This window comes from Tamandua tetradactyla, chromosome 7 (assembly GCF_023851605.1).
Source record: "Tamandua tetradactyla isolate mTamTet1 chromosome 7, mTamTet1.pri, whole genome shotgun sequence".
NCBI classification, from domain to species: Eukaryota; Metazoa; Chordata; class Mammalia; order Pilosa; family Myrmecophagidae; genus Tamandua; species Tamandua tetradactyla.
The window spans coordinates 63,637,785-63,664,260 of NC_135333.1; the positions used below are offsets into that span (position 1 = coordinate 63,637,785).

At 36.1% G+C, this 26,476-nt stretch overlaps 1 protein-coding gene across 6 annotated transcripts in view; it reads right to left on the reverse strand.

Moving 5' to 3' along the window:
• The window catches only part of WNK1 (WNK lysine deficient protein kinase 1), a 194,163-nt gene that overhangs the window by 25,372 nt on the left and 142,315 nt on the right, over positions 1 to 26,476 (reverse strand). For 2 of the 6 annotated variants that reach the window (XM_077169633.1, XM_077169632.1), the window contains exons 9-12: positions 18,936 to 19,019; positions 3,178 to 3,321; positions 1,571 to 2,029; positions 597 to 878 (exon numbers count right to left, since the gene is read on the reverse strand). In XM_077169633.1, the coding sequence (XP_077025748.1) occupies positions 597 to 878; positions 1,571 to 2,029; positions 3,178 to 3,321; positions 18,936 to 19,019 (969 nt within the window). Of the gene's footprint in view, positions 1 to 596; positions 879 to 1,570; positions 2,030 to 3,177; positions 3,322 to 18,935; positions 19,020 to 21,183; positions 22,423 to 26,476 lie in introns of all 6 variants that reach the window. The other 4 variants (XM_077169637.1, XM_077169635.1, XM_077169634.1 and 1 more) reach the window with 4 other exon arrangements.

Below are 26,476 nucleotides of genomic sequence, written 5' to 3' on the forward strand. Positions count from 1 at the left end.
ATCCCTCCCCTAAATCCTAGAAGCACTAAATTCACTAGTAAATCTTAACAGTTAGCATTTAGAGATAGTGATCTTAAAATTCCAAAAGAAGTGTTTAAAGCTAGTATCTGGTCCAGACCGCACAGTGAATCAGCCAACATAATTGCTAGGCAATGTGAAACTACAACTTGCCATGCAGCCAGCATCTTACCAGAAGTGTACAATAGGGCAGGCAGAGCAAAGTACAAAGATGATTCAGATCTTTCTCCCAAGGAGGGTAAACGAATTCTGGGCACACAGCAGGATAAGATACTTTTATGACTGTGTGGCAAGAATTTGTGAAAGGGCAAGAAAAATGGATAAAGTATACTAGCTAGAGAAGTGAAGTGCTAACACGGTTAATCTTCTCCAAGGCACACTCACTTCCCAACAGAACAGCCAGTGGCAACAAGGCCCCCACAATGGCATTTCATTCTGCTGTAAGAAAAAGTCATTCAGAAATTAGTTTGAAATAGTCTCCAAAAAAGTTCTAAACCAGGGAGCCTATGTTCCTCCTTTGTCATTTTTATCCTATTATATTTATGTTTTATATATAAACATGCAGTAATTTCATTTACCTCCAGAGCTGCCCGCTGGGAGGATGTAGGGGGAACTTGTTGTGCTAAACTCACTGCTGGTTGGGGCACTTGAACCTGTCCTCCTATACCACCCACAGGAACCAAAAGATTTGATTCCATATATGGATGCATTACTGTAGGAAAGTAACTTGGTGCAGCTAATGCTTCTGTGGGCATGGGAGGAGATAGTACTGTTGAAGGGATGCAAACAGAAGCAACGTTGGAAGAGGAAACAATATTTGAATCTCCTGGGTATTGTGGTGGCAGTCGAGGTGGGAAACCCTGTGACAGAAATGAGGAAGGTGAGTTAGTGCAAGTTGGGTCATCAAATTAGCAAAACAGCAAGCTGTGCAAAAAAAAAGCACATAGCAAAGAAGAATAGGAGCTCAATCTCTTTCTAAAAATAAGGAATATTTAAAAATAATTCTCGAAATGGTGGACTAGTTCCAGTTTGGAGGGAGGAGTCTACAATCATACATTAAATGATGAGATTATTTAAATAGGAGGAACAAATTTATGAATCCTTCTAGGAAAATATCTACTTTCTAGCTGATCTTAAATGAAAGAATGCAAAACATCTTCAAGGTATCGGTCATTCTGGTCATATCAAGACATACAAATATTCTAAATCCAAACTCTGAAGCTTTTTTATTGATACCATGTTGGCTATTTTATTTACTCTGCCTATAAAAAAGTGGCCAATGTATATACTATTTATAATATCTAGAATTCCATTCTAGCACTGAATACAGAATACTGAGATATCATTTTTCCCCCAAAGATGTTGAGATAAATGGATAGGAATCATCAGATATCAACAACCTTCCCAGAATATTACCATTTTAGCTTCTCCAATTGGGATCAGTAATTACTGTTATTGCTAGTCGATACTCAACTACTAGCTTCTAGCAAGTCCTTTTTACTATTGGAACCAAACTCTCTGATGCTCTCCTTTTAGACAGCTAACACAATACCTGGTATAGAACATCTCCAGAGGGAAGTGGAACCTCAGCAGCTTGTCCAAGGTTAGGTGGTATTCCCATGGACTGAACTGCTGGTTGCAGAAGCTGTGGGTGAACCTGACTTGGCAGCTGAGTCACAGACTGCAGAAGGGTTGGAAGCTGACTAGGAACCACAGATGATCCCCCGGGGATTGCAGGTGCTGCAGCAGATGAAGCCAAGGTGAGCAGAGGCTGATTAACGCCAGCTGCCATTGTGATTGGAAGGGATGAGAAACCTGTCTGAGCTGTAGACACATGAGGAGTCGATATGGGAATTTGAGAGAGAGGGTACTGAGGGAGTAAGGAAGTCGGGAGTGGCTGTCCCATAGGGAGGAAGTGAGCACCAGAGTGGGCTGGAGCAATTGAGGGTTGTGTTGCAACTGGTATCTGAGATTCGCCTTGGATAGTTGGTACTGGCTGGGAAACTGGAAGCTGGGAAGGTAAAGAAAAACAAAAGACTTTTTTTTAGAAAGCAAGACTGCCAAAGCAAGATTTATGTATTAGCCAAAAGAAAAGGAATAAAAAAACAAAAAACCAAAACACTGCATACATTAGTGTATGTTAATGTGCCATATAAGACCAGGCCAAGGACAGCAGGAAACAAAGAAGTTGGCCACTGTTCCAGATCTTCTGTTGTAGAAAATTTTATGAAGGCTTTACCATTCAACCATTAAAAAAGGATAGCTCCATAGGCATTTTTTAAACAGCTTTGTTGAGATATGTTTCCCATACCAGAGTCTAGAGGCATGTTTGTTGTAACTAATCTGTGACAGTACTTCCTGAAATTCAAATGAATTTCTTCCTAGAGGAATTAGATGTTATCCGTATTGTCTCTACAGTTCTGAAGTCTAACAGCTCTACAGAAGGAGGTATAATTACCATTTTTCATTGATTCTAGTATGGAATCTAACCCGTGTCATTTTAAAATCTGTGAAATTGGGAAATATCTTAAAATTGATGGTGTTTTAGTACTCAGTGGTACATAAATAATGGTACACCATGATGGTATCTCAGATGTGATGAAATATGACAGCAATAATACACTGTGTCAGCACACAAGCACAAGAAATATTAAAATGAAGAAAGTCATTTGCAAGAGTATACCTTATTCAGAATACTCTTTAAGAGACTAGAACTACTTTGGAAAAAACCCACCATTTCCTATATAGGGCTTTTATGACTGTCAGTAGACAATGAGGGATGACACTGCAGAAATTTACATGAAAACACAGCATAGTTGCAAACCCAGAATAGTAGATACAGATGACAAACTACAGAGAATGTCACAGGATTCAGAGTTATCAAAGTACCTTTATTTAGCCTATTAGTTCAAATACCATGATACCTTTAGCCTGGTAAACCTAAAAATTAGATATTTGGGGTTGTCATTCTTGTCAGTATGTCCCCATTTATATAACCAGTGCATATGCACAAAAGGACCAATGTTCACTTCATTTTTTTGCCATGAGATTAACTATACCTAATGGGATATTTCACCATTAGAGGAGAAAGTAAAAGCCTAGCCACAGGTAAGGACAAGTTACATAGGATTCCTTTCAGCATCCTCTCAAATTGTTTACCTGTTTTCCAGCTGATACTTGAGGCAAGACCTGTGGAGTTTGAAACTGACTCACTGGCTGTGCAGCAGTGGCCTCGCTGGAGGTTGATGTCTGTGGAAGTGAATACTGCACTGTCTGTTGAGGGGGGCCTGTCTGCTGTATTCCCTGAGAATAAAATTTAAGAATTCACTTTTACTTCAAGTCATTAATAGCTGCCTCTAAGGAAGTATGTTTACTGAAGACCTTTGGCATCTGTAAATATGATCGTTTTATTAACCAAGACATCTACAATCCCAAATTCATTAATTCACTTTAAAATGTTTTTCTTCTAGTATTACTTATTTGTGATGGTACCAAGAATAATTAACCAACATTTTAAAACTTGAGTCACCATTGTTTCTTCACTCACTATCCCCCTTGCCCCAACAGCAGGCCACTTACAAAGACTGTTGGGATACCACTTCAAAATAGCTCCTCTCTCCGTTTTTTTCCCATTTCTTGGCATCAGCACTCACTTTAGCTCCTATATTAGGTTAATCCAGTCTGTCCTTTAATCTTGTTCCTTTAATCTATTTTATCAACTGCATAATTAATCTGCTTGATGAACAGCTCTGATTATAGCTACAAAATAGTGGGAAAAGCATTGAAATTTGTTATCAGGGGACAGTTTCAAATTTCAGCTCTACCATTTGCTAACCACAAGACCTTACATCACTCATTCAGTTGCCAAGATAAACTTTCCTCCTTTGAAATCAAGGATGCTATCACCATTCAAAGTGAAACAAAGGAAATGACATTTGGGAATCAACATATGTAAATGCTGTGGCATAAGACACCTAATTCAATGCATGAAACATAACTGGTACCCAAATACTAAATTCTCTAATAAGCCAAATAAAAATAGGAGTATTGCTACTAGATTTATAGCCCCTCTTGGCTAACAAATAAAAATCCGATCTTTATAGCTAAATTTCAAGACCCTCTAATACCTATAACTAACAATTTTTTTAATGCAAAAGGAACACCTGTTTGTAAAAAGATTTTTAGCCAAAATATTACTATAATGTTCAACAGAAGTATTTCTTCCCATTCTCTAGAGGCAACCACTATTAATGGTTTGGTACATCTTTATGTTTTGCTTTGTTTATTTTCCCGACGCATAAATGATCATTTACAAATAGGCACATTGTCTTTTCTTTATTTTTGGTGGCCAAACAAATAAAAAACATGCCTATCTTATAAATATTATTCTACAACAGGCTATTTTCATTTATCAATGGCATCAATCACCTAATGATGAAAATTCTGGTGGTTTATGATATTTTTGCTACTTAATGTTACAACCAATAGCCTCTTACGTATGTCTGGAAATAGCTATACAACTAATTGGTTACTGATTTTACCAGTCAAGACAAATTATTTGTATATTTATTATGTATCAAGCTACCTTTATAGCATTTTAGATTTTGTTAGGTGATAATCTGCAAATATTTTTCATCTCCTGACATTTATAACTTCTTTTTTTTTTGCATGGGCAGGCACCAGGAATTGAACTCCGGTTTCTGCTATGGCAGGTGAGAACTCTACCTCTGAGTCACCGTGGCCTACCCTATAACTTACTTTTAATATACCAATTAAAATCACCAAAAGAACACCAAAATATGATGGAGAGTAGCCATACTGTTTTAGTCCTGGTTAATAATGTCTGATTTATTCTGATTTTAACTTTTAATAATCAGGAATGAATGGATGTTGAATTATATAAAATTCATTTTCAGAAACTAATTATGCAACACATAGCCAAATATAATGCAACTCGGAACATAAGACAATTTACTCATTTTCTGACTGAAAAAGAAGAGCTAAAAATAGAAAACTTTTCTGCCTAGCTTGAATATATTGAGAAATGTGAATGAAATATCTAGAAAATATTTAACTCATTAATTCACATACCTACATTAAAACTGAATATTACATAAATATACTAATTTCAAAATACCATCCCCACCCAACCCCTATTCAAATCTTTAATGTAAGACATAAATGTTTTTATCTTCACTGGAGCTACATTATTAGTACTCAGTTTTTTGGAGCCCAACACACACTAAGTTGTAACTTGGGGTAAAATATGCAGTGACAAAAAGCACATGGCTTAAATATTAGGATAGTTGGAATTTTGTTTTTGCACTGTTTTGTAGACATATTCATGTAACGTTTGTATTAACTTCTTAAAGTGATCTTTAAACAATTTACACTGATTTACTGTACTTGAATAGAGAAATCATCCCTCTAAGAAGGACCGTGTCTGTGTGTAATTTCTTGGCTTTAAAAAAACCTTTTACAACCAATTCTGTCAGATGTTCTCTATAAACATTTTTACCCTACAACATTTAAGGCCCTTGCAAGCACATTTTTTCTCACCATTTTTAAGTTATATTTTTCACTGATTCAGTTGCAGTTGTCCAAAATCAAAAACAGTGAGAACTCTGCAATATAAGAGTGTAAGTGTTTGAACATATGGTGACCCTGCTGTTTTCTAGGAATAAATTTGAGGAAAAATCCCTTTCTTATATCTGGACATGTATCTTGGGGACACACTTTCTCCTACCACCCATTAATGCTAAACCATGCTTGCATCAAGACTGGACTCAGTTGACTCTTTCCCGAACCTACACCTTCACATACCTCTGTTCTAAAGGTATATTTGTTTCTGCCCTACAATATTCCACTTTTTTGCCTTCTACCTTATTCGTATTGCTCTCCCTATACTCCCTAACTCCCAATACATACACACCTTTTGACCTAAAATATTATTTATTATAGTATGGTACACTACAAAAAAGAAACTAAATACCAAAAGAGGCAGTAATGGAGTAACTGTAATAGATTTTTAGATTTTACAGCAAAAGCAACAAAAGAAAAAGTAGTTAAAATGGATTTCATCAAAATTAAGAACTTTGGTGCCTCAAAGGACATTAAAAATGAAAAGACATTTCATTTTTCATTTTCATTCATAAAGAAAATGAAAAGACAACCTACAATATGGGAGAAAAATATTTAGAAACCATATATCTGATAAGGGTTTAATAACCAGGATAAAGAACATCTACAACTCAACAAAAAGACAAACAACCGATATAAACAAAACAAGGATTTGAACAGACGTTTCTCCAAAGAAGATATTCAATCAGTATATGAAAAGATACTCACCATCATTAACCATTAGAGAAATGCAAATTAAAACCACAATAACAAGATGCTACTTCACATCCATTAGGATGGCTATTTTTAGTTATTTTATTTAATACCAAAAAACACCAAACAAACGCAAACATTCCTATTTTGATCATTCCGTTCTACAAATATAATCAGTAATTCACAATATCACATAGTTGCATATTCATCATCATGATCATTTCTTGAAACATTTGCATATATTCAGAAAAAGAAATAAAACGAAAACAGAAAATTTTTAAAAAATATACCCGTTACCCCATCCTTTCTTTGATCACTAGCATTTCAACCTAAATTTATTTTAACATTTGTTCCCCTCCCCCTATTACTTATTTTTATTCCATATGTTCTACTTGTCTGTTGACATGGTAGATAAAAGGAACATCAGACACAAGGTTTTCACAATCACACAGTCACATTGTGAAAGCTATATCATTATTCAATCATCATCAAGAAACATGGCTACTGGAACACAGTTCTACATTTTTAGGCAGTTCCCTCCAGCCTTTCCACTGCATCTTGAATAACAAGGTGGTATCTACTTAATGCGTAAGAATAACCTCCAGGATAACCTCTCAACTCTGTTTGGAATCTCTCAGCCATTGACACTATGTCTCATTTCACTCTTCCCCCTTTTGGTCGAGGAGGTTTTCTCAATCCCTTGATGCTGAGTCTCAGCTCATTTTAGGGTTTTTCTCAATCCCTTGATGCTGAATCTCAGCTCATTCCAGGGTTTCTGTCCCACGTTGCCAGGAAGGTCCACACCCCCTGGGAGTCATGTCCCACGTAGACAGGGGGAGGGTGGTGAGTTTGCTTGTTGTGTTGGCTGGAGAGAGAGGCCACATCTGAGCAAGAAAAGAGGTTCTCTTGGGGGTGACTCTTCAGCCTAATTTTAAGTAGGCTTGACATATCCTTTGTGGGGTTAAGTTTCATATGAACAAACCCCAAGACTGGGGGCTCAGCCTATAGCTCTGGTTGTCCACACTGCTTGTGAGAATATCAAGAATTCAACTTGGGGAAGTTGAATTTTCCAAACCCTTTCTCACCATTCCCCAAAGGGGACTTTGCAAATACTTTTTTATTCTCTGTTCAAATCACTCTGGGATTTATCGGGGCATCACTCTGGACAAACCAACAAAATCTCACGTCCTACTCAAGGGTCCATGTACTTATGGTGTTCAATTAAGCTGTCTACATGTTATATTAGGAAATGCACTAGTCAAAATATAAATTTTGTACCAAATGAACATTTCTTGCTTTAGTCTCACACATAAGTTGAAATTTTAAAATATTAATTACCATCTATTTTCAGCACTCTGCAATAATGACATTCCTTTGTTTTTCCTCATGCAAAAACATTTTTTAAAATTTGTACATTTAGTCAATATCATTATACACTCTAGGCATTCCTAGATTATACCATCTCAATCTTTATCACCTATCTTTCTTTCTGATTTTTTATTTATTTTTTTTATTTTTTACTTTTTTATTAACGGAAAGAAAAAAAAAAGAAATTAACACAACATTTAGAAAACATACCGTTCTACATATGCACTCAGTAATTCTTAACATCATCACATAGATGCATGATCATTGTTTCTTAGTACATTTGCATCGGTTTAGAGGAACTAGCAACACAACAGAAAAAGATGTAAAATGTTAATATAAAGAAAAGAAATAAAAGTAGTAATAATAGTAAAAAACAACAACAACAAACAAACCAACAAGCAAACAAAAACAAAAAAAACCCTATAGCTCAGATGCAGCTTCATTCAGTGTTTTAACATGATTACTTTACAATTAGGTATTATTGTGCTGTCCATTTTTGAGTTTTTGTATCTAGTCCTGTTGCACAGTCTGTATCCCTTCAGCTTCAATTACCCATTGTCTTACCCTGTTTCTAACTCCTGCTGAACTCTGTTACCAATGACATATTTCAAGTTTATTCTCGAATGTTCGTTCACATCAGTGGGACCATACAGTATTTGTCCTTTAGTTTTTGGCTGGATTCACTCAGCATAATATTCTCTAGGTCCATCCATGTTATTACATGGTTCATAAGTTTATCTTGTCTTAAAGCTGCATAATATTCCATCGTATGTATATACCACAGTTTGTTTAGCCACTCGTCTGTTGATGGAGATTTTGGCTGTTTCCATCTCTTTGCAATTGTAAATAACGCTGCTATAAACATTGGTGTGCAAATGTCCGTTTGTGTCTTTGCCCTTAAGTCCTTTGAGTAGATACCTAGCAATGGTATTGCTGGGTCGTATGGCAATTCTATATTCAGCTTTTTGAGGAACCGCCAAACTGCCTTCCACAGTGGTTGCACCCTTTGACATTCCCACCAACAGTGGATAAGTGTGCCTCTTTTTTTTTTTTTTAGCATAGAAACATTTTTTTTATTAATTAAAAAAAGAATTAACAAAACAATTAGAAATCATTTCAATGTACATGTACAATCAGTAATTCTTAATAACATCACATAGTTGCATATTCATCAGTTCTTAGTACATTTGCATCGATTTAGAAAAAGAAATAAAAAGACAACAGAATAAGAATTAAAACAATAATAGAAAGAAAAAAAAACAAAAAAAACAAAAACAAAAAACCTATACCTCACATGCAGCTTCATTCAGTGTTTTAACATAATTGCATTACAATTGGGTAGTATTGTGCTGTCCATTTCTGAGTTTTTATATCCAGTCCCGTTGTACAGTCTGTATCCCTTCATCTCCAATTATCCCTTCTCTTTTTTTTTTTTTTTAATTAACGGAAAAAAAGAAATTAACCCAACATTTAGAGATCATACCATTCTACACATGCAATCATTAATTCTTAACATCATCACATAGCTGCATGATCATCATTTCTTAGTACATTTGCATTGGTTTAGAAGAACTAGCAACATAACCGAAAAAGATATAGAATGTTAATATAGAGAAAAAAATAAAAGTAATAATAGTAAAATCAAAACAAAACAACACAAAACAAAACAAAAACCTATAGCTCAGATGCAGCTTCATTCAGTGTTTTAACATGATTACTTTACAATTAGGTATTATTGTGCTGTCCATTTTTGAGTTTTTGTATCTAGTCCTGTTGCACAGTCTGTATCCCTTCAGCTTCAATTACCCATTGTCTTACCCTGTTTCTAACTCCTGCTGAACTCTGTTACCAATGACATATTTCAAGTTTATTCTCGAATGTCCGTTCACATCAGTGGGACCATACAGTATTTGTCCTTTAGTTTTTGGCTGGATTCACTCAGCATAATATTCTCTAGGTCCATCCATGTTATTACATGGTTCATAAGTTTATCTTGTCTTAAAGCTGCATAATATTCCATCGTATGTATATACCACAGTTTGTTTAGCCACTCTTCTGTTGATGGAGATTTTGGCTGTTTCCATCTCTTTGCAATTGTAAATAATGCTGCTATAAACATTGGTGTGCAAATGTCCGTTTGTGTCTTTGCCCTTAAGTCCTTTGAGTAGATACCTAGCAATGGTATTGCTGGGTCGTATGGCAATTCTATATTCAGCTTTTTGAGGAACCGCCAAACTGCCTTCCACAGTGGTTGCACCCTTTGACATTCCCACCAACAGTGGATAAGTGTGCCTCTTTCTCCGCATCCTCTCCAGCACTTGTCATTTTCTGTTTTGTTGATAATGGCCATTCTGGTGGGTGTGAGATGATATCTCATTGTGGTTTTGATTTGCATTTCTCTAATGGCCAGGGACATTGAGCATCTCTTCATGTGCCTCTTGGCCATCCGTATTTCCTCTTCTGAGAGGTGTCTGTTCAAGTCTTTTTCCCATTTTGTAATTGGGTTGGCTGTCTTTTTGTTGTTGAGATGAACAATCTCTTTATAAATTCTGGATACTAGACCTTTATCTGATATATCATTTCCAAATATTGTCTCCCATTGTGAAGGCTGTCTTTCTACTTTCTTGATGAAGTTCTTTGATGCACAAAAGTGTTTAATTTTGAGGAGTTCCCATTTATTTATTTCCTTCTTCAGTGCTCTTGCTTTAGGTTTAAGGTCCATAAAACCGCCTCCAGTTGTAAGATCCATAAGATATCTCCCTACATTTTCCTCTAACTGTTTTATGGTCTTAGACCTAATGTTTAGATCTTTGATCCATTTTGAGTTAACTTTTGTATAGGGTGTGAGAGATGGGTCTTCTTTCATTCTTTTGCATATGGATATCCAGTTCTCTAGGCACCATTTATTGAAGAGACTGTTCTGTCCCAGGTGAGTTGGCTTGACTGCCTTATCAAAGATCAAATGTCCATAGATGAGAGGGTCTATATCTGAGCACTCTATTCGATTCCATTGGTCGATATATCTATCTTTATGCCAATACCATGCTGTTTTGACCACTGTGGCTTCATAATATGCTTTAAAGTCCGGCATCGCTAGACCTCCAGCTTCGTTTTTTTTCCTCAAGATGTTTTTAGCAATTCGGGGCAACCTGCCCTTCCAGATAAATTTGCTTATTGGTTTTTCTAATTCTGAAAAATAAGTTGTTGGGATTTTGATTGGTATTACATTGAATCTGTAGATGAGTTTAGGTAGGATTGACATCTTAATTATATTTAGTCTTCCAATCCATGAACACGGTATGTCCTTCCATCTATTTAGGTCTTCTGTGATTTCTTTTAGCAGTTTTTTGTAGTTTTCTTTATATAGGTTTTTTGTCTCTTTGGTTAAATTTATTCCTAGGTATTTTATTCTTTTAGTTGCGATTGTAAATGGGATTCGTTTCTTGATTTCCGCCTCAGCTTGTTCATTACTAGTGTATAGAAAAGCTACAGATTTTTGAATGTTGATCTTGTAGCCTGCTACTTTGCTGTACTCATTTATTAGCTCTAGTAATTTTGTTGTGGATTTTTCTGGGTTTTCTACGTATAGTATCATATCGTCTGCAAACAGTGATAGTTTTACTTCTTCCTTTCCAATTTTGATGCCTTGTATTTCTTTTTCTTGCCTAATTGCTCTGGCTAGAACTTCCAACACAATGTTGAATAATAGTGGTGATAGTGGACATCCTTGTCTTGTTCCTGATCTTAGGGGGAAAGTTTTCAATTTTTCCCCATTGAGGATGATATTAGCTGTGGGTTTTTCATATATTCCCTCTATCATTTTAAGGAAGTTCCCTTGTATTCCTATCTTTTGAAGTGTTTTCAGCAGGAAAGGATGTTGAATCTTGTCAAATGCCTTCTCTGCATCAATTGAGATGATCATGTGATTTTTCTGCTTTGATTTGTTGATATGGTGTATTACATTAATTGATTTTCTTATGTTGAACCATCCTTGCATACCTGGGATGAATCCTACTTGGTCATGATGTATAATTCTTTTAATCTGTTGTTGGATACGATTTGCTAGAATTTTATTGAGGATTTTTGCATCTGTATTCATTAGAGAGATTGGTCTGTAGTTTTCTTTTTTTGTAATATCTTTGCCTGGTTTTGGTATGAGGGTGATGTTGGCTTCATAGAATGAATTAGGTAGTTTTCCCTCCACTTCGATTATGTTGAAGAGTTTGAGGAGAGTAGGTACTAATTCTTTCTGGAATGTTTGATAGAATTCACATGTGAAGCCGTCTGGTCCTGGACTTTTCTTTTTAGGGAGCTTTTGAATAACTAATTCAATCTTTTTACTTGTGATTGGTTTGTTGAGGTCGTCTATTTCTTCTTGAGTCAAAGTTGGTTGTTCATGTCTTTCCAGGAACCTGTCCATTTCATCTAAATTGTTGTATTTATTAGCGCTGTTCATAGTATCCTGTTATTACCTCCTTTATTTCTGTGAGATCAGTAGTTATGTCTCCTCTTCCATTTCTAATCTTATTTATTTGCATCCTCTCTCTTCTTCTTTTTGTCAATCTTGCTAAGGGCCCATCAATCTTGTTGATTTTCTCATAGAACCAACTTCTGGTCTTATTGATTTTCTCTATTGTTTTCATGTTTTCAATTTCATTTATTTCTGCTCTAATCTTTGTTATTTCTTTCCTTTTGCTTGCTTTGGGATTAGTTTGCTGTTCTTTCTCCAGTTCTTCCAAGTGGACAGTTAATTCCTGCATTTTTGCCTTTTCTTCTTTTCTGATAAAGGCATTTAGGGCAATAAATTTCCCTCTTAGCACTGCCTTTGCTGCGTCCCATAAGTTTTGATATGTTGTGTCTTCATTTTCATTTGCCTCTAGGTATTTACTAATTTCTCTTGCAATTTCTTCTTTGACCCACTTGTTGTTTAAGAGTGTGTTGTTGAGCCTCCATGTATTTATGAATTTTCTGGCACTCCGCCTATTATTGATTTCCAACTTCATTCCTTTATGATCAGAGAAAGTGTTGTGTATGATTTCAATCTTTTTAAATTTGTTAAGACTTGCTTTGTGACCCAGCATATGGTCTATCTTTGAGAATGATCCATGAGCACTTGAGAAAAAGGTGTATCCTGCTGTTGTGGGATGTAATGTCCTATAAATGTCTGTTAAGTCAAGCTCATTTATAGTAATATTCAGGTTCTCTATTTCTTTATTGATCCTCTGTCTAGATGTTCTGTCCATTGATGAGAGTGGTGAATTGAAGTCTCCAACTATTATGGTATTTGTGTCTATTTCCCTTTTCAGTGTTTGCAGTGTATTCCTCACGTATTTTGGGGCATTCTGGTTCGATGCGTAAATATTTATGATTGTTATGTCTTCTTGCTTAATTGTTCCTTTTAATAGTATATAGTGTCCTTCTTTGTCTCTTTTAACTGTTTTACATTTGAAGTCTAATTTGTTGGATATTAGTATAGCCACTCCTGCTCTTTTCTGGTTGTTATTGGCATCAAATATCTTTTCCCAACCTTTCACTTTCAACCTATGTTTATCTTTGGGTCTAAGATGTGTTTCCTGTAGACAGCATATGGAAGGATCCTGTTTTTTAATCCATTCTGCCAGTCTATGTCTTTTGATTGGGGAATTCAGTCCATTAACATTTAGAGTTATTACTGTTTGGATAATATTTTCCTCTAACATTTTGCCTTTTGTATTATATATATCATATCTGACTTTCCTTCTTTCTACACTTTTCTCCATGCCTCTCTCTTCTGTCTTTTTGTATCTGACTCTAGTGCTTCCTTTAGTATTTCTTGCAGAGCTGGTCTCTTGGTCACAAATTCTCTCAGTGACTTTTTGTCTGAGAATGTTTTAATTTCTCCCTCATTTTTGAAGGACAATTTTGCTGGATATAGGAGTCTTGGCTGGCAGTTTTTCTCTTTTAGTAACTTAAATATATCATCCCACTGTCTTCTAGCTTCCATGGTTTCTGCTGAGAAATCTACACATAGTCTTATTGGGTTTCCCTTGTATGTGATAGATTGTTTTTCTCTCGCTGCTTTCAAGATCCTCTCTTTCTCTTTGACCTCTGACATTCTAACTAGTAAGTGTCTTGGGGAACGCCTATTTGTGTCTAATCTCTTTGGGGTGTGCTGCACTTCTTGGATCTGTAATTTTAGGTCTTTCATAAGAGTTGGGAAATTTTCAGTGATAATTTCTTCCATTAGTTTTTCTCCTCCTTTTCCCTTCTCTTCTCCTTCTGGGACACCCACTACACGTATATTTGTACGGTTCACATTGTCCTTGAGTTCCCTGATACCTTGTTCAAATTTTTCCATTCTTTTCCGGATAGTTTCTGTTTCTTTTTGGAATTCAGATGTTTCATCCTCCAAATCACTAATTCTATCTTCTGTCTCTTTAAATCTGTCATTGTAGGTATCCATTGTTTTTTCCATCTTTTCTACTTTATCTTTCACTTCCATAAGTTCTGTGATTTGTTTTTTCAGTTTTTCTATTTCTTCTTCATGTTCAGCCCATGTCTTCTTCATGTCCTCCCTCAATATATCAATTTTGTTTTTGAAGAGGTTTTCCATTTCTGTTCATATATTCAGCATTAGTTGTTTCAGCTCCTGTATCTCATTTGAACTATTGGTTTCTTCGTTTGACTGGGCCATATATTCAATTTTCTGAGCGTGATCCGTTATCTTCTGCTGGCGTCTGGGCATTTAGTCAGATTTCCCTGGGTGTTCGACCCCACAGGTTGAAAGATTTTTCTGTGCAATCTCTGGGTTCTGTTTTTCTTATCCTGCCCAGTAGGTGGCGCTCGTGGCACACGTTTGTCTACGGGTTCCACCAGTGAAAGTTGCTGTGGGTCCTTTAACTCTGGAAAATTCTCGCCGTAGGGGAGGTTCGGCAGCCGAAGCGTCTTGGAAGAATGCCAGCCGGCCTGGGGTTCCGAATGCGGGGAGGGTCGCCGGCCGCCGCAGCACGGGTGAGCGTCTTGTCGAATTAGCTAGTCGGCCCGGGGCGCCAAGCGTGGCGGGAGGGCGTCAGCTGTCGCAGCCCGGGAGAGTGCACTGTTCCCAGCTGGACGGGGGAGTCACATGTTTGGAAGGGATCCCCCGGTCACTGTTCTCCGCAGTCTGGGGATTTCTGACCCAACTATCTCAGTTGGTCCGGGGGGCCTCGCGTGGTGGGGCACCAGCCGCCGCGGCCTAAGGGGACCGCCTGTCCAATTCTACCAGCTGGCCTGGGAAGGTGGAAGGGAGGGACTTCGGTCGCTTGCCGTCCCACCCAGGATAGCCCGTGCCCCTTGGTGATCTCACTGGAGCTGGTTCTCCCAGATAGTCAGCCGTTCCAGGATGGGGTACGCCGTCCCTTTGATCTCTTTCGTGGCTCCGGGAGCTGCTCTGTATTATCTCCACTCCCCCAGTAGCTGTTCTGGAGGAGGAAAGGTGAGGGCGGCAAGGCTGTTGAGGCTGGTGGCGGAGGAGCCGGTGAAGGCGGGGGAAGAGGGTACCGTGGTGATTGGAGAGCCGCCGGAGCAGGAGGGGAAAGAGGGGGGAGAAGGAGGACGGGCGGGTCGGCTGCTGCGGGGCGTGGGCGCCGCGCGGCGGGCCGGCGGAGAAAGAGAGGGGAGAAGGAGAGCTCTTTCTGATTTTATTTGTACCCCCAGCCCTCCTCCCTCTATCATTCTCACATTCAGCTTCATTCAGTGTTTTAAAGTAACTGTATTACAGTTAGGTAGTACTGTGCTGTACATTTGGTATTTACTCAGAGGACATGAGGGCAAAGACACAAATGGACATTTGCACACCGATGTTTATAGCAGCATTATTTACAATTGCGAAGAGATGGAAACAGTCAAAATGTCCATCAACAGATGAGTGGCTAAACAAACTTTGGTATATACATACAATGGAATATTACGCAGCTGTAAGACAGAATAAAGTTATGAGTATGTAACAACATGGATGGACCTTAAAGACATTATGCTGAGTGAGATTAGCCAGAAACAAAAGAACAAATACTGTATGGTCTCACTGTTATGAACTGACATTAATGATTAGGATGGCTATTATTAAAAAACTGAAAGTAGCAAATGTTGCTAAGAATGTAGAATGGTGCTGCCGCTGTGCAAAAGATATGCCAGTTCCTCAAACAGTTAAACACAGAATTACCTTAGTATACACCCAAAAGAACTGAAAACAGGGCCTCATATATGTATCTATACACCAAAATTCACCACAGCATTACTCATGGCAGATGACAGCTAAAAGGTGGAAGCAAACCAAGTGTCCATCAACAGATGAATGGATAAATGAAATGTGGTATATCTATACAATGGAGTATCATCCAGTCGTAAAACTAAGTGAAGTGCCTGTACATGGTAAAACAGGGATGAACCCTGAAGAATCATGAGTGAAAGGAGACAGACCCAGAAGGAAAAATATTGAATGACTTCTCTTAGATGAAATACTTAAACAAATTCACAGAGACAGAAAGTAGAATAGTGTTTTGCCAGTTTTTTGGGGAAGAGGGAATGGGGAGTTATTGCTAAATGAGTATGTGTTTTGGTTTGGAATGATGAAAATATTTTGGAAATAGATAGTGGTAAAGGTTATATAGTATTGTCAATGTACTTAATGTTAAAGAATTGTCCACTTAACACAGTTAAAATTATTTTACATTTTGTATATTTTACTACAGTTAAAAATAACTTTTTACAAAAATGGACACTTTATGGACATATATCCTCATTCTCTGCTGAAGATAATTAAAAACCATCATTAGTTGTAGCAGGAATTTATGGGGATTTGCTTTTGTATAATCACAGTAGCTAATATTCAGCACTTTAGTCAAGCAGGTATGGTTTAGCACAGCTGCCTGACATCACATTTTGCATATATGTGGCTCATAAAACCAGTTCACATAGTCCTTACCGATTGTGCACTATTCCTTTGGACACAGTGCTGTAACTATAAAAAAAGTTCATGGGCTCTAGTTGAATAGTAAGAAATACCTGATAATTTCTATATGACCTTATGTAAGAAATTATTAAAGTTAGTAGAGTAGTTCACCACCCTTTGTGCCAACAAACAACAAATTTTCTTGTTAGGAAAAAGTTATTTTTGGTACCTTGTTAAAATAAAGCATAGGACTAGAAGGCACTCTTGACAAAAACATGAAAAAAGCAATCCCTCATTTTGATAAAGAATATTTCAGCTAAATACATTTCTTTACTCTTTCTAATAATACTACAGATATGGTCCCCTAAGGTGATGCTGGGACATGACAGTATGGAAAAGAAAAACCTTGCCTAAAATTAGATACTCTATCCAGACAGTACAGAAGGCTTTCAACCTTTTTAAAATGTTGAACCCCAATAATCAAAACAAGTAAATGCCTCTTCTTGTACCTTTGTAGAATTCTAAGTCTATACAGAATACTGTAGATGTGTGTGTATATATATTATATATATAATATATTTATATATTTAAAATACATACATATTTTTTGTATGCTGTATGGCAGAGTCACATTCCATTATTTTTCCATGTGAGTATTCTGTTATTGTGGCACCATTTGTTGGGTATTTGTTTGATTTTTGAGACATGCATGGACCAGGAATCAAACCCGGATTTCCTGTGTGGCAGGGACAAATTCTACCACAGAACTATCCTTGCGCCCTTGAGAATACTATATTTAATATTAAAAAGAACACTATTCTAGAAATCTTGAATCTTGAATTCGGGATTGGAATTTTTAGTTCCACTCACTTACTAGCTATATGATTTTGGAGACATAAATATACACACACATATATTGGATTGCATACATTTTATCTGTAAATTGAGGGCTTAATTTTATGATTCTACTTTTCAACATAAATACGATGCTATACTTAAAATAAGTCACAAAATAAAATCATGTAAAATGAAAACATCACTAAATCAGGAATTAATTTTTGTTTATACTGTAGAGATAGTAGTTTAGCCATTTTTTTTCTATTTCTAAAATCAACTACCTTAATTCTCTGAACACTGACATTTATAGAATTGCCTTCCTCTATCCTCATATACTTTTTAATTGTTGAACTCAATGGTCTGTTTCAATATATTCTTTATTTAAAGTAAGTACACACATACACACATATATGTAAGATACATAAGAAATTTCTTTGGAAAGGAAAAACAGAGCACACACTTAAATTTGCTCGGTTTATTACGATTGGCAGAGGTCCAATGAAAAGAAAATTTGGTACTCATGATAGTGTTTCTGTCCTCAACCAGTTCTATTTAACTTGCAATCTTATTATAGATTGTTAATAGATAAAAATTAATATTTTGTACAAGGAACACCGATTCTGAAGATAGTAACAAAGAATACATGACCACATTTTGGAATGGAAGTGACCCACATTTAATAAGGGGAACCAAAGGCATTGTACCAGAAACTAATAGAAACAGAAGCTAATTTATAATTTGACGGTTAAAAAGTACTCTTTTTAGGGACTATCAATGAGATAATTCTTTGGGAAGTTTTTGACACAAGTAGTGGCTATAAATTTTATTTGAAATAGCTAATAAATATTCAATTGTACCAAAGAAAGCAATATTTCCTCCAAATAATTAATATTAATAATATCAGCAATGTACTACAGGTAGATATCTAATTTTAGAATTAGCAGCATTTGCTGTTGAATATATAAGCATTATACTCATCTCTTGAGTTTAACCTCTGGGAATACAACTTGCAAATCACAGTTTTAAAAAAAAATTATTTTTTCATGTTCCTGAAGTAGCTGCTCCAAGGCTTTCATTCAGGATCCCTTAGTGTACTATTGGATACTCCACCACACAGCAGATTAGAGATAATTAAAAAGCAGTATAGAATTATTAGAGGTAAGTTGAAAGTAATAGCAAAATGCTCCTAAAGGGACAAGTTATAAACATATCTAGAAATAAAATTGATATTCTTTGGGTTGTCACAGGATGCACAGAATCATCTGTTTAAGAAGGTAAATTTTTATCAATAACAATTCTTTAAAATTTTAATGTATGTCTAACCTAATACTTTAAAGATATTTCTCTAAAATGATAATGAACACAAGAAATGTTATGTTTCTTGATTTTCCTTTCAGGAATCTAACTCAGGAGGGATGTAAAACACTGCTTATCCTGTGCTAATCCATAAAATATAATGAGTTGTTCTCACCTGCTGAAGATGCTGTACGGGTTGGGAAGATGGAACCCCTTTTAAGCTGCTTGAGGCTGGCTGACCCTGGCTCTGCCCCTGTGCCTGAAGGAAAGAAGTAAACACAAAAATTAGAGAGTCCCTAAGGCAGTGTATAGAAGACAGTCTTTTGCAATAAATATTTAAGCTCCAAAAAGTTCGCTTGAGTAAAATGAAACATTAGCTTGATTAAGTATGAATACAGAGATCGCTGGGACATCTTTTCTTGACTGTATCACAGAACATAGTCTGATACCATACAAGACCACTGACAGTTAAAACCTAACCTACCAATGTTATTTAGACTATAGTTTTAGCTAGTTGGAACAGTATGATTCATTATAAAATTTCTGAAGTATAATAACCATGAAAAAAGTGCTAAGACTATCAATATGAGTTTTTTTGGTAGCTGTACAATTAATTAAGGGAAAACGAGGTATTTGATAAAATCAATGTTAATTTGGTTCCTTTTGCTACTTCTGTAGTGTCATGGAGACTGTTATCATAACTGTCAAATATCTGTTATTGTCATAAACTGCTAAGTATGTAGAGCAATAGTTCTCAACAGATGCAACTTTGCCCAGCTCGGGATATGCGGCAAAACCAGGAGACATTTCTGGTTGTCACAACTGAGAGAGGAAGATGTTACTGGCATCTTATGGATGGAGATCAATGATGCTGCTAAACATCCTACAACGCAAAGAACAGCCCTCACAATACAGAATTATTTAGACCAAAATTTTAATAGTATCCAATTTGAGAAATCCTGACTTAGAATATTAATTTCTATTAATCTATTAAATTATCAAGAAGTCTATGTCAAAATAAAGAGAATAATTTTAAATGAGAACATGAGAAAAAGTACAGGATCAAATAGGTAGGAAACGAAAAGGCTATCATCTTTGCTGTTCCACTTTAGTTTAGTGCATCACACTCCACAACAGGTTAACCACTGTAAGTATTCATTCCTTCTGCAATATGTGTGTAAATTAAGTACTTGATATTTGAAATTTTACTATGGAAAGTTTAAAGGAGAAAAGCTGGTAATGCATTAGGGTTTACACTAAGAACTATGACAACCAGAGTAATGATGTGAGTAGGCTACATGCCTGTCAGAACAATTTTCAAGTTTCTGGGTCTTTTTGCCTCTCAGTACTACTCGATGTACTTCATACTGTATGTACATTTTCAGGGGTTGTTTATGCCTCTGATAAGGGGAGAACATAAGAAGAACAAATAACCCTTTCTAAAAATAGTAGAATACTTAAAAGACCTAAATGATGTCTTGAATATATATTCCATATTCTCCTATACAGAATTTATAAGAGGTATTTATCTGATAATGTGTCTCAAAAGAATATATGAAATGGTCACCACTTTCTCCACTTCTTAAATATTATTATGTCTATTTCAGGGTAGACTGCATGTGCTTTTACCCATAAATATAATTATATCTGTTGAGAAAAAAACTAGGCCTGCAGCATGTAATATAAATTCTAAAAACAAAACCCAAAACAACCCACCATCTACTAGTTTCCATCCCTAGACACTAAAAATTAGAATCAGTCCTTAATTCTATGGATGTACATTTTATTTGGAAATATATAATACATTTGATTTGTCTGGTTGATGCCTAATGTTAAAAAGGCATCTTCATTTAAGGCAAATTCTTAAAATGTGTCCTTCTTTCTGTGTTTCACACTAACAAAATTCCTTCCACACTTATGAAAATTCTGTGCAATAATTCATAATTGTATTTCAAATTAGTATTCTCTATTTTCTTTTTTTTTTCATTTTGGAGAAAAGTTATTCTTTCTACGTTTTTTTCTTTTTAACGAGTCATGTTTGTTTCTAGGGAGAAAAAAAGAAACACTTAGCATTAGCATTCCTAAATAATCAATGCTGAGTCAACTCTACATTATAGACATCTGCATTTTCATTGCTAGTTGAAAATATCCTACACATATGAGTAGAAGTGAATGATTTTTATGAGTTGAGTGCTAAAATCATTGTTTTTGTGTTGCCTTTTTCAAGGGGTTGCACATTCTGTAGGTATATTAGGGAGCTTCTCTCATATTGGGTACTTAATCCCCCCAAAATGGGGTAGTTCTATTGATAAAATTAGACTATTCCTCTCAAATCCATGACTCAGGGAAAGGAGGAACAGAAACCTTAAAGTTAATGGTGCACAGTATGGTAGTTAAACATATTGTGGAATTTTTCCTATAACCTGTGGATGGAGTGCAGATCCTCCTGAAGAAAATGAGGCAGATAAGACCTGCTGAGATGTGGTTCCTTGAGGGAAACCGAAGAAAAGTGGGGATTCTTGAAACACTGTCTGAGGCAGACGGATAAAAGGTAATGAAACGTCAGAGCCAAAAGGTACAGCTGCTCCCCCTGTAGGGGGAGGTGATTGAAAATCACCAGGGTCTGAAGAAGTAATTTGTGAGGAATCACTGGAATATTCTGGGCTTCCTACTGGCCAGTTCTGTCTGATAGGCTCTATCATAGAAACTGTCAATTCTGGGGCACAGTAATTATTCTGTTCTTCAGTCACAGGCTGCAGACGGCCATGTAATCCAACTGATTGAGGAGGTGTGTCTTCCTGATTCAAGTCCACTGTGACCTGTTGATTTCGGTAAACACGCTGAGGTAAAACTCCACCTCCTTCTCCTGAAGAGGAGCTTGGTGTGTGAACATGAAATTCAAATACACAACTGCTTCTGCCCTCACTGTTATGAGTTAATACAGCAGGCGCAGAATGAGGAACAAAGACAGGGTGAAATTTCAAACGTGCAGCATCTGTACAGATAGGTGCAGAAATACTAGAGATGGGAGATCCTGGACTCAATTCAGAATCTAATCTTAAATTCTGAAGGTGTCCTACCAGGAAAGTCTGGCCAGATGGAAATTCAAAGACAGAACTTGAGACAGGTTCCCCTTGTACTGGCTTCTGTTCAGGTATCTGTTTCATAGGACTTGACAGTACTGGTAAGTTGCATGCAATGCCCTCATATGGTTCTGCCACTGGGGCCTGGTAATGTATTCCAGCTAGATACACTGCTTCCTGAGGAATAAAATAGTGAGCTTCTTCTGGAGGTATTAGTCCAGGTCTGCAGTCACTGTAAACTTGAGTTGGTTCAAACATAGGATGAACCTGTATCTCACATGGCTCTCCAGTTATTCTATTGGCTGTAGTACCCAACATAACTATGGCCTCTGGTGTCCAGTTAGTTGGGCTGCCACCAGGTGGAAGGAGATTTGGGCCAACAGTCCTCAGCAGGGGTTGGAAGTGGCAAGTTTGGGCTTCCAGGAAGGAGGTGCTCTTACGCCGCTGGGAAATGGGTACCTTCGGTGGACAGGTGGGAGGTGGTGAAAAAGAAACTGGACGTTCATGAATAGTTGGGAAAAATATCTGTGATTCTGGGTATGTTGGGGTCCCCCCACACGGATGCACCATGGACTGAGGCTGTATCAACATGAATAAGACAAGTAATTCATACATTCACATGTGAAATTACATTAGACATGAACAACTGGGTAGTTTTGTGTAACCCTATGAAATGGTTACACCAAATTTACAAGTTAAAAAGATTTAACAATGCTTTTAGAAATTATGTGCAAAGTAAAAATCCATTAAATACATCCAGGGCCAATATAATCAATCTGTGGGAGTCTTTGCATTAAATAAAGCTGCTTTTCCATATCTTAACTTTTGTCTCTGAACGGAAATGGAAGAATTAAATTTTCTAAGTGATTATTCTGTTTCTACCCAGAATTGTTGTTTGTCTTAAGATCTAATGTGAATTATATCAGTAGAAAAAGAAAAGAATTTAAGGAAGGAAATAGGTCCAATTATTTTTATAATATAAGAAACACACTTCAATTTAAGCTACTATACCAAGTGTTTCCATTTTCTACATTCTTGTTACTGTCCTGCGCCGTGTCAGAGCCTTAAGTGTTATTTTCCTAACTAACAGTATATCTTCTAGTTAGAAATCAGAAGAGATTTTTGATGGTTAGTAAAAAAACACAATTAGTGACAGTATCATCTTTCTTCTATCTATTCCAAACTAGATTTGCTTAAATGAGGTAAAATGGACAATAACAAATAACAATTAGCTTAATTTAACTGTACTTGTTGTTCACAAAAGCAATTCTACATTTAAGAGTCTACATTTAGAAAACTAGCCTGCCAAATGCAAATGGAATGCTATAATAATTCACTTTCATAGACTCCTTTTTAAAAGAGCAGATCAGTTTCATTCTTCCAATAAATAGAGAAGACCGCTATCAAGTTAGCAAAGTGGCACATGTTGCTTCCTCACAACTGGTAAAAGAGGATTTCTATTCTTATCTTTATAATCAGAAATGCTCCATTTTATTGTTGTTTATTCTTGATATATTCCAGAGCCATAAAATACTATATAGTTAATCATTCTTCAAACAAATATCTGAAGATTTGGGGGTTGCTATGCTCACAAGGTTAACTATATTCTATCTGGAAAAGCAGCAGCAAGGTCCCACAGAGCTTGAAACACTTCTAAAAAAAGATCTTTTTTATAGATATTAATGGGGCCAAAGAATGTCATTTATACTAAGTATGACAGAGGCTCATTTCATTAGCATTAAGGCCCAGTACTATATAATCTCTGAAAAAATATTTCCATGAGGGAACATTATACAGCCTTTTGGTTTGCTATCACATCATTTTAAACAGCTAACAAATGAAAACCAACTTTCACTCTTCAATTATTTTTCATTGCTATGGAAAAAAATGGATTCACCCACCTTCATTAGTGATCTTTTAGAATAAAGTGAGGAGAACACATATTTGGGTAATGTTTGTTAAAGGACAGATTTACTTTTGTTCAACCCAACTATGAATTTAACATTATTAATATACATATCTTTTACAAGAGTATTAAAGGCAAGGGAGTGGGAGAACATAAGAAAAGACATTTTTTTGGGCACACGCTGATATGTGCCTAGGACTTTATAAATATTCTCTCTCACTATCTCCTTGCTTTTTTCCTCCTTAAAGCCTTACTGCAAAAAAAGCTGCCTATGGGAAAAACTGGTATCCTAAAAGCATAATATGTAAGCAAGTTTAGGGTTGTTCTTTATTCCGTTATTAAAATTTTTGATGCCTGGATGTATTCAATGGTTATAATTTTTCATTGTCGGGAAGTTTACAGTTACATACAGTACTGACAAAGAGGGAAGGCAGGCTGGAGCGTCGGTGCTTGCGCTGAGAGGCAGAGTGCATAGGCAGGACACTCTCCAATGCTTTAGAAAGCTTTTCGGCAAAAGTTTCCTCAGGGGCAGTCCGAAGGAGGGAAGGAGAAAGAGGTGCAGACAGCACTGGTGGTGGGGTGGAAGGAGCACTGGGAGAGATGCAGGACAAAGAGGGAACAGCAGAAAGATGGGGAACACAAACTGACATGCTACGGCCACGACGAGGCTAAACAGAAAACAAACACACATATGAAAAACACATACTTTGAAAACAAAATAACCAAATGTACAATGATAACAGGGCACAGATGACATAAAGAAATGTTCCATTCTACCCCAATTTCTGCAAAGTTAATTTTTTTCAAGGAGAGGTATAATTCCACAAAGGATGTCTTGGAAGATGGCTACTATTCTCTCTACAATTGTTGGTTAAGTATGTTTTTCTATGTGCTACAACAAGAAAGATCAATTATCGTAAAAATTCTGAAACAATGATATCAAATGCATGAATAAGAATGAGTGTAAGGTTGCAGGGCAGGGAAAACTGATTATTGGCTTGCATTTTCCATTTATTAACACTGAATTCTGTTAGTTTAAAATACATTATAAGATGAGGGAAAAAATGACTGGATTGTTCTGCAGGAGCTCTGGAAACCTCAGAAAAAAACTTTTTATTTCTATTTTAGAAGACTAAAAATGCTGTTCACTCACAGTATTTTATTATACTTGCCTATCTTTATCTGCAAAGGTAAAAAGTCATCATCTCCTAGGCTTAGGTTTCTATAAGAAAATCTCAGCTAGATATTAGAAACTGATGGGAAAAGACCTTTATTTTGAATCTCTAAAGAAAAATTTTAAAACATTTTTTAATGCATATCAGAGATTCCAGCTTATATTTATAAAGTTAGAGGCACCTCAGCAAGAACGTTTTAGCAAAACTACAAACCTAATACTTATAAGGTTAACCTGAGCGAATTTGTTATTTCCTTTTCAGATACTGTGAAATGTGTAACTAATTATATTTTCTCTTACAAGATTGGCTACACAAATGCTTTCATTTGTGGCCTACCAGCAGCAAGTGTTTAAGTACTGTCATATTAGTTTCATTCCTGGCTGGCTCCATTTTCCTCTACCCTTGTTTCCCTTTTATTCTTACCTTTTATTCTACTTAATTTATATATTACTGCAAACCGCTGCAAGTTCTTCTGGAATAAGATAGGGTATTAATAAAATTCTAAAAATCCTCAATTTTTAATAATTCCTCATGATACCTCCATAGAATATTAAGAAACAGTCTTCTTCTAGAGCGTCCATGACTATAGAGCTATGTTTGTGGCTCAAATACTTAACTATCTTTATAAATAATCAATTCATTTTCTTTTCTAAAATAGAGATCTAATATTTATAAATAATCCTGTGATGAGTGGAGATAAGAGATTAAAAGCAGGTTTTTAAAAGTCTAGTTATGCTGATGTGAAAATATCAATTAGAACAAAAGCAGAAACTGACAAGAAATGCTGACAAGCAATATTTGTCAGAGATTAGCAATACATCTTTTATAATCTTTGAAAAATTCTTCTAACCTACCTCATTTTTTTAAGGTCAGAAACTCCACCGTTAAAAACTTAGTACATTAGTAATTTTTCTTGTGACCATCTCAATTCTAGCCAAATCAAGACTGATGAATGGATTCCTGAAATAAATATCTTTTATTCCAAGCCACAGGATATAAGACCAGAGCAAGCATAATATTTTCTTAACAGAGAAAGACTTTCATTCAATGACTGAGCAAGAGTTCTATAAAACTTCAGATTAAAAGCTTCCTAAAAAAGAAAATCTGGCTGTTTAAAGATCTCACTAAGCAAGGCTACACAGTGGCCAGTTATTCTTGCCCCTTCTGAGGTAGATGATGTATTTTATTTTCCTCTGAAGATCTCTTGGAGAGTCAACTAAAGAAACACTCTTTAAATGAGAAGCAAGAGTGGCTAATGTAAAACACAGGGTAATAATGCGCAATTAAATATTTCAGGATATAATCCCCATAAACTGATTCTGAAAATAAATCAGTAATAAAACGGATACCATAAAAAGGGAAAAAGCAAATGAACATATACTGGGAAGGAACTTGTATCCAACACAGACTTTAAGGCAGGAACACGCATAGCAACTGATGATTAAATGCAAGCACTAAATCAAATGGTCATACAGATAAAGGATTCCTTCACTCTAGAGTACTCACATGCAGCATTCTATAATGGTTTGAAGATCTTACCTGTATTTATACA